Source organism: Arachis stenosperma, chromosome 10, assembly GCF_014773155.1.
Source record: "Arachis stenosperma cultivar V10309 chromosome 10, arast.V10309.gnm1.PFL2, whole genome shotgun sequence".
Lineage (NCBI taxonomy): Eukaryota > Viridiplantae > Streptophyta > Magnoliopsida > Fabales > Fabaceae > Arachis > Arachis stenosperma.
This window is the reverse complement of record NC_080386.1, coordinates 131,158,711-131,174,892: the sequence shown is the minus strand read 5'-3', so window position 1 is coordinate 131,174,892 and position 16,182 is coordinate 131,158,711. Positions and strand designations below refer to the sequence as shown.

General features: G+C 29.2%; 1 protein-coding gene across 1 annotated transcript; it reads right to left on the bottom strand.

Moving 5' to 3' along the window:
• Positions 1 to 1,227: 1,227 nt before the first annotated feature.
• LOC130957762 (B3 domain-containing transcription factor VRN1-like) lies at positions 1,228 to 2,491 on the bottom strand. Its single transcript, XM_057884608.1, has 3 exons — positions 1,888 to 2,491; positions 1,620 to 1,771; positions 1,228 to 1,494 (listed from the first exon to the last, which is right to left on the bottom strand). Exons 1-3 carry the CDS (start codon positions 2,489 to 2,491, stop codon positions 1,228 to 1,230), a joined length of 1,023 nt encoding a protein of 340 aa, XP_057740591.1.
• Positions 2,492 to 16,182: the final 13,691 nt, after the last annotated feature.

Here is a 16,182-nt window from a genome sequence, read left to right as displayed (position 1 = left end):
AAGTTTGATTCAACAAAAGAAAGGTGATACATTCTTCACAAAATTAACTTGTCTAAGAATTACGAGCTCTTAGTTTCTGAAGTTATAATATATTAGTCTAACATTGGACTCTACAGACATGAACATTAAATAGGTCTTTTTTATTGATGAGCTCAAAAACACAAACATCTCCAGTTTCTAATTTATTTGCTCTAGCAAAAGAGCTCCAACCAGCCGAAATAAAGGTGTTTCTTGACGACGGATTGTAGATTATAGTAACAGGCCACAACTCCTTTCCGAACTGTAATTTTACATTTTGCTGATTCTTTTTAAAATATTTTCTATAGAAGATAGCTGATAAGTTCTGCACCACATTTCATTTTTGAATCACTATGGTTAAAAATAGTTATAAACTTACAATTTGTGAAATTAAGTATAAACTAGCACTCAAAAAGTTTGTATGGCATATTATGTTTTGTCACAGATAAGAAATAAACTTACAGGCCTTGATCTTCTTGAATCACTGTCTTTTATCTTGACCATGAAAGAGGGATTCTGTGAATTGAGCTCCTTAACTTCTTTCAGGAGCTGAATCTCATGAGTCACTGATTTGGAAAGTGATTCTAATATCATAACAGATTGTAAAAAAAATTAGCATGAATCTTACTTGTTAGAGAATTATTAGAATCAATTTAGATCAATTAGTATTTATATAGTATATCTGTACATTAATTGTAGGATTCTATGTCTTTATTACTTTGATTCATTTAGCACCTATAAATACCCCTTGTATATTGTACCTTTCAACACAACTCGATAATACACTTTTCAGATCACTCTCTCAGTCTCTTGTTTCTAACATTACTTATGGAGAGTTTGGATACAAGCTATATCTATAGGGTTGGAGACCAACAAAAATTTTATCATAAGATTAGTTTATATAACAAATTGTGATTACATTAAGGACCAAATATATAGTCACTGCAGTCATAAGCTAATTGCATCCTCAGCCAGACCTAACAATAGTTCTCTTGAGATTGGGATTCTACTGCTATAAATGTTTAGAGGAAGGGAAAAATTAGAGATTTTTAAAATGTACTCCAAGTCATACACGAGATCAATTAAATTTTAATATAATTTTTTTAATGAGGATAATGCTAAATTTTATTCCATTATTAAAGTTAATTACGTTTTCAACGTTGGACTGATATCTTAATTTTTTTACAGAATAACGCAGCTTAAAAATTTCTAAACAATTGCCTTACCGCGGCGTTGTCGACGACAAATATGAACATCAAGCACTGGATCTTTTCTATTGACGAGCTTAAACAAACAAACATCTCCGGCTTGTAATTTACTAGCTCGAGCAAAAAAGTTCCAACCAGCAGACATAAAGGCATCACATGATGATGGCCTATAGATCAACTTAACAGGGAATAACTTCTTTCCAAACCTTATATTAGCATTTTGTGGATTATTTACAAAATACTTCCTGAAGAATTTAGTTGGAAAGTACTGCAGCACATCATATTTATGTCATTATCGTTAGAAATAAGATAAAGTTTGAAAGAATGATAGCACATGGAGGTTCACATGATGTATAATTTTCAACACGGATATATGTATTAACTTATACTTACACGTGGTGCTCTCGTTTGAGACAGTTGCTTTATCTTGATGATGAAAGAGGACTTTTCCCACTTGAACTTCTTAGCTTCTTTCAGAGATTCAGGTCTTGCAAGACAGGGACTAACAGAAGATTCAGAATCTTTTCTTTTTCTATTTCTTTTGCCTTGTACATGGGAAACAAAGAATCAGAAGCTACCACCATAATATACAAATAGCAATTGCAAGTAATAACGGTTGAATCCACAAAAGAAAAGGATGATCCAATCGTGAGACACATACCATTAGAATCTTGATTGATAGACACTGGCATCTTATGGTTTTTCTTTTCAAATTTAATACCTTCCCTGATTTGTGTGTCATTTTCCAACTGTCTACCTTTAGAAGCAGATGACACTGGTGCTCTCAGTTTTTTCCTCGGTTGGCCCCAGACTCCTAGTAGTGGTTCATTCAATCTTTTCTTCTGCCGTACCTCGTTAAGTCTCATGTTTTGAGTGTTGGGACTGCTATCCACATCTCTAGTTTGTTGTTCTTTTGGCCTTTCCACCGGCTCACCCCTGTGTTGTGGCGGGTGCTCTTTGATCTGATCATTGACAGGATACTCTATTTCGAGGCCACTCATGTCAGATATTTGTACTTCAATGCGAGAAGTTCCAATATTATACTCAAACCATAACACATGGCCATCATCAAGAGAGTAATATGCAACAAACTCTTTCCAACCTTCTTTAAACAAAATTTCACCATCATGAATGATCCAATCTACTCTCCATTCAGTACCATCCGAAGGCTTAAGATACAATGGGTTTGATAGGTCAGAACCATATTTTCTAGTGAACTTTTTTGGTAACTTCTGCAGCGTTATGAATATGATGTTAATAACCATATTAACAATAAGGTAATATACATTAGTATATCTTCACCAATATATTGATATGTATTATGTTAAATAATTTAATCAAATATGTCAAGCCATCATATAGTTACATTAAACCCCCAATTCATCCTTCACCGATAATTATAAATAGTGCAATAAAATGGTCCAAGCATATTAGTCCTAAATTTTGTATGTAGGTAAAGATTAATCTTTCACCTATTTTAAAGGAGAAACTAATTTTCAAATCTCAAAGGACTATTTTGCAACATGAAAATTAGTAGTGACCAAATCAGTAATGATAAGAATCAGAACATATGCACAATGAAAAATGATTAGTGAAAGTGTTACCTGATTATTTTTCATTAACGATAATGTAGATTTAATTGTAATTACTTTTGTAGTAAGAATACATCAGGAGTACATAAGATGTAACCACTTAACAAATATATTTTTAGGTTTTCATTTCATCTTATGTATTTTTTATCTATTTCTGCTGCAAAATTAATTATAATTAAGCCTACATTATTACTAATGAAAAATGATCTAGATAACAAGAAGCGATGAACAGTAACACTATTAATTTTAAAGAGTTTACTATTACTATCTTTGCAGCTAAGAAGCCATGCATGTGTGTTGTTCTACGAGAAAAGTGTTTATAAACAAAAAAAAAATCATATGCAGGGGAATAAAGAGAGAAACTATTGTTGAACTTAACAATATCTCAAAAGATAAACAGTTTAAAAGAAAAAAGAGGAGATGGAAACGACGAGAAATGCTTACAAAGTTTTCATCTTGAAGAGTTTTTCTGAGGATAACCTTGAAGAAACGGATCACAGGAGAATTAGAAGAAGAATGCTCGTTTTGTTGATAGTTAGAGGAAGTCATAGATGATGAATGAATTTGACTGTTATTGAGGTTCACAGTCTTCTCACCGCTGCTGGTTAAATAACTTTATTTTAGGATAATAATTAAATTACAAAAATAACAAGTGGGTACTGAAATTAATTATATATATTTTAATTTATTTTATGTATTATATATTTTTAGATAATTTTAATATATATTTAATATAGTTTAATAAATTAAAAGGATCAAGTTAGGGTATAGATTCATTCATAATTGATTGCAGAGTTATACAACGATAATGGATAATGGTATTACTGGACAAAAAAAATAGTTAGAATTTATCTTGTAATTATTTTTGTTTATTTTTTTTATCAAATATTTCCAAAATGGTAATATGAAACACTATTAGACAAATTAAACAAAAGGAGAAGGTGTATATGAAAAAAAAAATAAAATAGAAGCATAATGAAGTGGTATGATAATTGATAAATGTTAGTACATAAAATAAAAAGTGAATACTAATAACCAATTGAGTTAAGTTTGGCTTAGTTTAATAAAATTTTTATTTTATAAATGTAGATTATAAAAATTAATTTTTATATATAAAAAATTATAGTATTTATATTTAATAAATTAAAAATATTTTTAATAAACATAAGTAATAATAGGTGTATTTGATAAAATAAATTTTAAAAAATACAATATGCTAGAATATTAAAAAAAATTAAAATTAAATTGAATTGACATTAGAAACCAAGTTGCATCCTAATTAGAAGGTGGTAGAAATTACAAGAATCAAATTGTTTTTCCAGTGCAAGACAACACAACATTCATGAAGAAGGAAGAATTATGAATTTAAAATTTTAAGTTGGAAAGACTTGATGTTTATCCATTTGAAGGCTCATAACTTGTAGAATTTTATTGAGTTGGGTTTGCAAGAAGGAGCTGATGCTGTCCAATAGAAAAAAAATCAATTAACCCTGTCTCAAATTCACCAAGGTGTAGATTATACGGTGTTTGACAAAATAGCAAATGCCAGAAGTACAAAAGAAATATGAAACACATTGAAATTGTCATACAAAGACATAGATAAAGCTCAAAAAATAAAGCTAGAGTCTTTGAGAAGAGAATATAAAAGGTACGAGATGATGTCTAACTCATAAACTGTTGAGCAATATTTTTCTCGTATTACAAATAGACAAGAGTCTATAAAAAAGATATTCCCAATAATAAAACGGTGGAAAAAAAAATTTTGCACTATGCTGATGAAGTATGGTTATGTGTCAACTACAATATTAGAGTCTCATGATATGGATACTATGACGATTGCAGAGTTTCAAGGAGCCATGTAAAGTCACATTAGCAGAATATTAGATAAGTTAGAAAAATCGACTCAAGTAGCTGTGAAAAGCCGAGTGAATTTAAATAATGGTGCAGAATCAAGCTACACACAAGAAGGACGAGACCGTGCTTTCAATTTTTAAAGTAGAGGAAGAAATTCCAGAGACAGAGGTCATGAAAATTATAGCCATGAAAGTTATAGTAATTTTATACCACCTAATCAAGGAAGAGGTGGAACAAATTTCAGGTTTGTCAACCGAAAAAGAAGTCGAGGCATTTTTATCAAGAACGAACTAATTTCAACTGTTTTCATTATAGAAAGTATGGAAACAATGTGGCAGACTACAAAATTAAAATGATGAATAATAATTAAGTACACGTTGCAGAAAATCAACATCAAAATACTGATGATAATTCAGATATTCAAACTTTATTTTTTACAAGTGACTCATATGCTGAAGATAAAAATATATGATATTTGGATAATGGTTGTGATAATCATATGTTTGGTAGAAAAATTTCTATTCAAATTTGGTAATAGTATAAAATCCCTATTGAAGGAAAAGAGCAAAGACCAATTAGATTGAATGATGGTTCTCTGAATTATATTTTTTATGTTTTTTATACTCTCGAACTTGATTAAAATTTATTGAGTATGGGGCAATTATTTGAGAACGGATATAAGATAATAACATATAGTGGATATTTGCATAATATTTGACAACAACAAAAGGTTCATAGATAAAGTAAAGATGATTTCAAACATAATGTTTCCATTAAAAATTCAACATGTTAATCCTTCTTGCATGAGTTCTGTAATACTTGATGATAGCTAACGGTGGCATATGCGGTCTGTGTATTTTTATTTTTCTGGCCTAAATTATCTGTCAAGAAAAATACTTGTTTCCAAAGATTCATATTTCTAATTGTGTTTGTGAGATTTGTCAACTGAAAAAGAAGTACGGAGATCCATTCTCTACAGAAAAATTATGGAGAGTTTAAAGATTGCTTGAAATGGTGCATTCAGATCTTTGTTTTTTTGAGATTTCAAGCAATGGTAGTTACAAGTACTTTATCACTTTTATTAATAATTTTAGTAGATATACATGGATATACTTTCTATTGTTATAAAGCATGTTCATATTTTAGTATATAGAAAGTATACTCATGTATGTCGCAACAACCGTTTATATTTTAGTATATAGCAGGTATCCAATAAAAAGTGTTCGTGATAAGACTCCAGAGAAAGTTTGGAGTGAAAAGAAGCCTTCCATTAATCATTTTCAGAGTCTTTGGGCAAGGTAGAGAAAATCGAGATTTTACGTGAAATCGAAAAAGTAAATAAAAAACGTAAAACGTAAAATCTTAACAAGATTAAAATCGTAAAATCGTCAGACTTAGTACAAATTTCGTTAAATCGATAAACTCATTTAAAATCGTAATATCGGAAGATTTTGAGAGTTAAATCGAGATTCTAGCTACTATGTCTTTGGGTGTATTGCTTATACCCATGTTCCATATCAATTAAGGAAGAAGTTAGACGACAAAGGCGAAAAGTGTATTTTTAATGGCTATAGCATAAACTCAAAAGCATACAAGCTGTATAATCCAAAATCAAAGAAGGTGATCATCAGCAAAAAATGTGACGCTTGACGACAAAGATATTTGGGATGGGAACAGAAAGCAGCCGATTGTAATTTCAAATTCATGTGATAAAGTAGAAGAAAGACAACCTAACACAACTAAACAACTAAAATCATCTAGAAGACCTTAAAAAAAACGTAGACTACCTGCTAGATTGACAGATTATAAAGTTGGCAGCGATGATGATCCATTTGATGAAGAAATTGTCAACTTTGTTTTATTTTCAAATTGTGTGCCGTTGAAATTTGAAGAAGTCTCTAGAGTCAACAATTGAAAAAAAAAAAACAATAGATGAAGAGATTCATGCCATTGAGAAAAAGGACATACGGGAGCCAATAGATTTACCAACAAATAAGAAGTCTATTGGAGTAAAATAGGTTTACAAAATTAAATACAATTCCAACAGTGAAGTTGATCATTTCAAAGTAATATTAGTTGCTAAGGGATACAAATAAAAATCAAGTATTGACTTCTTTGAAGTATTTACTCCTCTTGCTATATTAGATATTATCTGTATGATTAGTTCACTATCGGCTCAAACTAAATGAAAGATATATCAAATGTATATTAAATCTGCATTTGCCACTTTAGAAGAAGAAGTGTATGTTGAGCAACTTGCAAGATATGAAATTCATGAAGAGTGAAGAAGAAGATACAGTTTATCGATTGAAGAAAATTTTATACAGGTTGAAGCAAAGAATACTAGCATGATACAAGAAGATTATTTATTCTTTTTTCACTCAAAATGGTTTCAAAAGATGTACATTTGAATATACTCTTTATATCAAGTTTGTTGAATCTGGATGAATCTTAATCATGTGTCTTTATATTGATAATTTGATCTTTACTAGTAATAATTTGAAGATAATTGCAGAATTCAAAGAGGTTATAATAAAGCAATTTGAAATGACAGATATGTGTTTGATGTCTTACTTTCTCGAAATCGAAGTCGTTTAGAAAGATGACATAATCTTTATTTCACAGAACAAATATGCAAATAATATTTTGAAAAAAATGTAGATGATACATTCCAAATCAGTTCCTATTTCGATCGAAAAAAATTTTAAGTTGTTAAGAAGAGATAAAGGAAAAATAATAAATTCTACTTATTACAGAAGCTTGATTAAAAGTCTGAGGTACTTAACTGCAACTAGACAATATATTATGTTTAGAGTTGGATTGCTTAGCAGATTTATGGAGGAGCCTTGTACCAACTATTTGCAAATAGGGCTGTCAAACGGGCCAACCCGGACTATTTAGGCCTGACTCACTTCGCTTTATTCGCAGGCCATAATTTTTTAGCCCATACAATTTATGGTCAGCCCGATCGGTTGAATGGACTTGTCCGTTTATCATTTTATTTTATTTTTTGAGAAATATTTTGACAAACAATATTACTTTTTGGTCAAAAATTTTAAACAAATAGTATTTTTTTAGTCGATGGGTCAGATTTCCGAGTTAATCGGGCTCGACCCATTTAACCTGAAATTTAAACGAACTTAATTTTTAGAGGCAAACCACACCCATTTAAATGGATAATTAGGCTGGCCCGATAGGTTTAACCCATTTTGACGGCTCTATTTGCAAGCGGCAAAAAGGATTCTTTGATATATCAAAGGTACTTTAAATGATGGTATTTTTTTATGAAAATACTAATAAAATAAATCTTGTTGATTACACCGAGAGTGAATGGGTTAACAAAAAAATACTTCAAAATTTGCATTTCATCTTGATTTTAGTGTAATTTCATAGTCTTCAAAAAATAATTAGTAGTAGCGTTCTCTACGGTAAAAACAGAATATATAGCAACACTAAGTTAAGCAATGAAAACAGTATAGGTAAAAAGAATATATAGCAACAAATTAGTTATTGCGCTTTCTAAAAATCTTGTGTTTCATGGAAGATTGAAACATATTGATATTTGATTTCACAGAATTAAATAATTAATGAATGAGAAAAAATTTTTAATTGAATATTGTCTTACTAAAAATTAAGTACAGTCGTAAATATCTTTACAAAATTGTTAAAAACCGAGATATTTAACAAGTTGAAGAAGATGCTCGAAATGATTAATTTTGTAAACTTAGTTTAAGAAATATAATGTTAGATAATTAAATTAAGAATATTTAAAAATAGTACAAATATAATATGTTAAATGTTACAACGTGCTCAAAATGGACAAATGAGAATGTGACAAAACAAAAATAAAAAATATAAATAATAGAGTCGCCACCAATTTTGTTATGGAAAAAAAATTAATATTTTAAATATATATAGAATTTTGATTATGCCTAAAAAAGGACGAAAACTTAATTTCAATGTATCCATAATACATTCATTTAAAACCGTTATCTTTTTTAGTATATTATGTCAATTATTATGATTTTATTAATATTTTTTTCTTTTTTGTTTTTATAAATTGCAATAAAAGGATATTATTTACACAAGAATAACAAATAACGGCAAAAATTTAAGAAACTTACTTTTTTTTTTTTGGAACGAACATAATATATCTATGATAAAAACTAAACTAAACGCAGTGATATCCCTAATAAATTTTAGAAAAAATGTATTGTTAAATTATAAACTGGAGTTTGTTATTTATTAACTTCTGACCCTTTTTAAAATTATTTTATTCATTTATGTTACCACACAAAAACAAAAACAAAAATGAATTAAAAAACAAACGGGTCAAAATGTCATCAAGATCGTTGTTCTTATAGTAATCCTAGGTACCGTCACAAATAATAATAATAATAATAATAAATGACAAATAATATTAATGATAGAAACTTGAAAACTGATTAAAAAATTTAAAAATAAAACATGCATACTTTAAAAGTTGAAAAAAGTAAAATAATACTGCACAAAAAAAATAATTGAAATAAGTAAAATAATACTGCACAAAAAAATAATTAACCAACAATTTCAAATAAAAAAAAAAAGATAAAATAAAAAAGTATGTTGTCTAGTCTCTAGTGCACTAATTTATATGGCACCTGTATTGTTGTGCAGTACTTTAACTACGCGTACACTCTATGAAGAGAATGACAACCATCTTTTTAAATTTATTTGTGCAGCACATTATACTCTTTCTTTTACGGTGAAGTATATGATAAAAATGGTAAATTTATAGTTTTTTTTATAAAATTAAATAGTACTTGAAAAAATTAGAATTTATATTTTAAATAATAATAATATAATAAAAAATAATTATAAAAACTAAATTTATATTTTTTATATAATTTTAATTTATATAATAAAGTATTTTTTTACATTTCATAAATATATTTATTATTTTTACTTCTTTATTGATATACTATTCTCTTTCATTTTTCTTACTTCATATACATTTGTTTTTTTATTTTTATTATTTTATGTCTTATTTACTCATAAATACTTGCAACACAATTTAAATATATATGCAGGTCTAAATTTATTCTATTCAAAATATTAACAAAGAAAAAATATATTAAAAATAATTTTTATTGATATAGAAGAAAAATAGTATAATTTCTTTTTAGAATTTATTTATTATACGTTCTAAAAACACATATTAAGATTATAAAACAAAATGTTTTTATTGAAAATATAAAAAATTAAAAAAAATGATAAACCAATCTCTAACTTTTTTTATTCTTAGACATTTAAATTCTTAAAAATTTAAAAATATATTTAAGTTTAAGATATTTTTAAATTAAAATCTAGACACAATTTCTAGATTTAATTTGTCTCATTTTAAAAATTCTCTCACATATACATTCGTATTAACTATGTGAGTAGAGCAGAAGTCACATTTAATTTTTTCGTTGACCAAAGTGAACATAACGGATCGATATGTCCAAATTTTAAAAAATATTAGAGATTTAAATATATTTTTCAATTTTCGAAAACTTAAATATTTGCAGATCAAAAGATTAATGACCTATTTGTCTTTTTCTCATTTAAATTTTTTATACATTTATTTTGTAGTCATTAAATAAAAATATTTAAAATTTTTTTATGAATATTATATGATAAAATAAAAAAATTGAAAAAAGAAAAAAAATTGCGTTCTGAAATTTAAAATATACCTAATATTAAATATGTCTATTTTGCTTCAGATTTTGAACTATCACTTTTCTTCTCCAACTTATTTTTTTATTAACTGTGATATTCTCTCCAGAAATATATTTTTGTAGTAAAAAAAGATTCGCTTCTTAAGTTCACTACATCACATGCCTCGGCCAATGCATGTTTGTTGATTGGACGTTTTGTTGGTCCAATAAAAAATCTTGAGCCTTTATTTTGATCTTGAGGAATATTGGGCTATATTAGCTAGACTTCTTCTATTTTTCGGTTTTTTTTTATGTTTCCTTTTTTTTTATTGATGGAACTGAATTTTTTTTCGCTCAGAAAAAAAAAGTGCAAACTAAATTATCAACTACTTTTTTTAAATATTATGTTAGACAAAATTCGACATTTACACTAGAACTTTAAAAAAAATTAAAACCAAATTAAATTAAAATTGAAAACCAAATTACACCCTAAATCAGATAATAAAAACTATAAGAATATAAATTATTTTTTTAGTGTATGACAATATAATATTTATAAAGAATGAAGAATCATAAATTAAAAATTTAAAGCAAATTTAATTATAAACTGGAGCTTGTTATAATGTTATTTATTTACTTCTGACCCCTTTTTTAATTATTTTATTCATTTATGTTAACTCACAAAAAAAAGAATAAAAAAATACAAACGGGTCAAAATGTCATCAAAATTCGTTGTTCTTAAGTACTCCCAGATTCCAAGGTACCATCACAAATAATAATAATAATAATAATAATAATAATAATAATAATAATAATAATAATTTATATGCTAAATGACAAATAAGGGAATCTGGGAACTAACAAAAAATTGATAAGAGAGATACATGCTTTGGATTTAGGAAGTTGGAAAAGTAAATAACACACAAGAAGAATAATTGACGACGGACAATCCAAGAAAGAAAAAAAAATATGTGTTCTACATGCACTGATTTATTATGGCACCTGTATTGTTGTGCAATACTTAACTACACCAACACTCTATCAAGGGAATGGCAACAATCTTTTTAATTTTGTGCGTGAAGTAAATTGTAAAATTAGTTTTTAAAAGATTATTTATTTTTTAAAATACTATTTTAAAAAAATTAATTATTTTTTTTAATTTTAAATTAGTTATGTTAGTTTTTTTGTCATTTTTATTGCTAACAACATTAGAATTTGGTTAATGTAGTATGTTAAGTAATATCACAACATATATCTAGTAATTGTAATTGATTATTAATATGATTAGTTTATAAAATTAGATCAAATTAATCTCAAATTAAAAGATTTCAATACCTTAAATTTTTTCTTCAATTAGATTTTGATTTGATTTAACTTCATAAACTTATTATATTAATAGTCAATTAAAATTTTTAAATGTATTTTGTAGTATACTTAATATGTTACATTAATAAATTTTGGCATCATTAATAAAAAAAATGATAAAAGCACTTTCAAAATTAATTTAATATTTTAAAAAAACGAATTTAATTTTAAAAAAATTTAAAGACCAATTTAAAAAATAAATATTTTTTAAAAAATTAATTTGACCATTTATCTTTTATTTGTATAGCTGCAGACATTACACTTTTTTTTTTTACATTCCATAAATATATTTATTATCTTTACTTCTCTGTTGATATATACACTCTTCTCCTCCATTTTTCTCAATTCATATAAATTCATTTTCTTGATTTTTATTACTCTATGCCTTATTCACTCATAAATACTTGCAACACAACTCAAATATATATGCATGTTTGAATTTATTCTATTCAAAATATTAGCAAAAAAAAAATATATTGAAGGTAATTTTTATTGATATAAAAGCAAGAATAGTATAATTTTTTTTTAGAACTTATCTATCATATATTGTAGAGGCACAAATTAAAATTATAAAACAAAATTTTTTTATAAAAAATATAAAAAGTTTAAGAAAAATGATAAATTGATCTCTGATTTTTTTATCCGCAAATATTTAACTTTTTAAAGATTTAAAAATATATTTAAGTTCTTGATCTTTTCAAAATTTAAACACATTGATTCCGGAGTCTAAGTTATCTCATTTTAAAAACTTTCTTACATGTATATTTGTATCAACTAGGTTAGTATAATGTGAGTCACATTTGATTTTTCCGTTGGATATGACAGACCCAAGGTGAACATGAGAGATCGATATGTCAAAGTTTTAAAAAGTGTAGAGACTTAAATGTATTTTCAAATTCTCAAAAACTTAAATATTCGCAAATCAAATTAAAAGATCAATGACTTATATATCATTTTTTATTTAAATTTTTAATGCATTTATTTTGTAATTATTAAATGAAAATATTTAAAATTTTTTATTATTAATAAATGTATCATGTATTTTTAAGGCATATAATAGCTATATCACTATAAGAAAAAAAGACTTATGGTCACGCTTTTTTTGCCACGCTTTAAAAGCGTGACTAAAAGTGGTCAATAGCCACATTTTTGTGAAGTGGTGATAGATTAGAAATTTGGCCATTTTTTGTCACGCTTAAAAAGCGTGGCGAAAAGGGTCAACGGCCACACTTTTGTAAAGGTGGCAATTGATTAGAAAAACGGCTACGTTTTTTTCTGCCACGCTTTAGAAGCGTGGCCATAGAAAGAATAGGGACGTTTTAAAAGCGTGGCGATAGGGTTTTATTACGGCCACGCTTTTAAAGCGTGGCCAAAAGGTTTAAAAAGGAAAAACCCTAATGAACCGGTCCCCAACCTGGTCCCCACCCTAATGACACTCTTTCAACCCGGTCTCCAACCCTTTCACCCTGGCTAGTGGCTACCCTAATCTAATCGATCGAGCTCACAACAGCGCCGCAGCCCCACTCCCCCGTTTCCCCTCTCCGGCGCACACAACACAATACTCACACGCACCACCTCACCCACGCGGAAGAGGAGAGCTCTAGGAAGGAGACGCCGCCTTGCTGCCAGCTCCGTCGAAGACCAGCCCGCCGCCGCTGTCGAGTCAAACCCGAGAGAGAGAGTGTGTGCAACGATGAGAGAGGAGGAGCCGTCACCAAACGCGTCTCCGCCGCTGGAGGAGCTTCGCTATTCGCCTCCGCCGAGGAGGGGAAAGAGGAGCTGCTCCCTCGCCAGTCACCGTCGTGCTTCCTGGTTGCCGATGAGGGAGCCGCGAGAACCGTTGCCGTCGCAAGAAGGGGGGACGCGCGAGAGGGAGTCCTCAGTGTGATCGCTGTCGCAGCTGTTGAGTAAATCTTCCTGCTTTTTCAGTAAATCTTCGATCATCATTTAATCATTTTTTTTAATATTACAATAAATCTGTGCTTTTAATTGTTATTACTCTTTTCCAATTGATTTTAGGAAATCGAAGTTTTACAGATTCGACAAGGAAGGGAACCGGTGGAAGGAGAGAACCGATGGTACCGTCAAGTTCCCGAAGAACAAGGTTACTAGCAGGGTTTGGCTTCTCATCTGAACAAAATTGATTTGTGCTTCTTTGTTTATGTTTATTCTCTGATTCATTTGTGCTTCCCTAGTTCCCTGATTCTTCCGTTCGTAAGTAGTCAGAGAAGTTTAAATGATATTTGTTTGAGCCTCATATAATAATGTCAAACGTGGTTCTTTTGCTGTCATTATAGTAGTTAAATCTCCGAAGGTTAATTGGTTCATTTGTGCAACTAAGTTTTGTTCTTTTCTTTTTTGTGTTTATGCTGAACAAAATCATTGCTGAGTGTGGTTCTTTAGCTGTAAGCACTCCAAATCATTGAAAAAGGTAATTCATGGATTCCATATTTTCTTCACACAAATTGTCTCAGCAGGTTACATTTAGTTTATTGATTCAAACATTTTGTTGAGCTATATAGGATGGAATGTAATGTTGTGCTTAAGTGCCTGAGAACTAAAATATAGAAACACGAAGACAGAGACTACATAGAAAATCAGGCAAATTTTGTTCCTAGATAGAAACATTTTTTCTGTTTCTGTATCTATCTCCTTCAAATAGGTTTGTACTCTATATTTTTGTCTTGGTGTAGTTACCAAACGGGGCCTACTTGTTATCCTTTAATGATAAAAGTTATTATCTAATGATGATTATAGGTTAGGTACTAATGATATAAATCTTTGCAGGGTGCTATAACAAAGAGAATGACTGCAATTGAAGAAATGGCTGGAATGGATGTCCTATGCATTGATAAAACAGGCACATTAACTCTCAACAAGCTTACAGTGGACATGTATCTAATTGAGGTTTGATAACTCATTTGTCCTAACATTTTGAAACATAGTTAAATGTAAAGAAGATAATTTCTTAAAGAAAGAAGATAATGGAAAGACAAAGAGTAACTCCATTGTCTATACAGCCATTTATGTGTTTTCAAAATACTAACCTGTTTCTTCTTTTTCCAACAATGATCAATATCTGGCAGGTCTTTGCTGATGGAATTAATCAGGACATGGTTGTACTTATGGCTGCAAGGGCATCAAGGCTAGAGAACCAAGATGCAATTGATTGTGCAATTGTATCTACGTTAGCAGACCCAAAGGAGGTACTATTTCAACTACCAACCTGGTTACTCCTTTGGATCATCTTCGAATCATTTGAAAAATTAAAAAATAAAACCGATGCCTTACTGACTACCAGTGGGAGATTTTACCTCCAGAAATTTGTCTCAGGAATTAATTGTTTGTAACCAAGAAGGGAAATGGATCACATCTCATACTCTTGAAAAAAAAAAAAAAAAATACCCTTACAGGTGATCAGCTTGCAATTACTAAGGAAACAGGAAGGTGTCTTGGAATGGGCTCTAACATGTATCCTTCTTCGTCGCTGCTAGGAGAAAGCAAAGATAATTTTGCTTCTGTTCCCGTCGATGATCTTATAGAGAATGCAGATGGTTTTGCTGGTGTCTTTCCTGGTAAGTATAATAGCAATCACTGAAAAGCTCTAATCCAAATTCTTGTCTATTTTCTGATTATATATGTTCCCTCAGCACAAATATGAGATTGTGAAGAGGTTACAAGCTAGAAAGCACATTTGTGGGATGACTGGTGAATGGTGATGGAGTGAATGATGCACCAGCTTTGAAGATAGCAGACATAGGTATCGCTGTAGCAGATGCAACAGATGCTGCAAGAAGTGCCTCTGATATAGTTCTAACAGAACCTGGGTTGAGGGTGATCATAAGTGCTGTTTTAACTAGCCGTGCAATTTTCCAAAGAATGAAAAACTACACAGTAATCCCCCAACTACGAAAATATTAAGAAAATATTGCAATAGTCCTTGTTGTAACGAAAAATTCAAAGCCTTATTTTATTTTTCTTTTGCAGATATATGTTGTATCTATCACCATCCGTATTGTGGTAAGTTATAAGTGCATATATGATATATGGAGAATTTAGCAGTGATCAAGCCATCATTTTCTTTCCTTCTCATTTTCAGTTTATTTTGGGTTGCAGGTTGGCTTTATGTTACTCACATGCATTTGGGAATTTAACTTTCCTCCCTTTATGGTTCTTGTCATAGCCATTCTCAACGATGGTATTACTATCTGCTCTCAAATACCATATTTAAAATGCATTATTTGAAGGTCTTCTCTACAGTTATAGTAACATTAGCTACTTTCAAATATCATTACCTTTTCATGGTTTTGTTTAGAATATGAAACCATGAAGTTGTCTAATCCATATAACTTACTTTAGTAGCACAAATTTTCATTGTGTGTGCATGCGCGCATGTGTGTATCTTCTTCAAGAGTTTATATTCTTTCGCTTGATCCCTGATGCTATTTTACAAATGCTATGTTTACA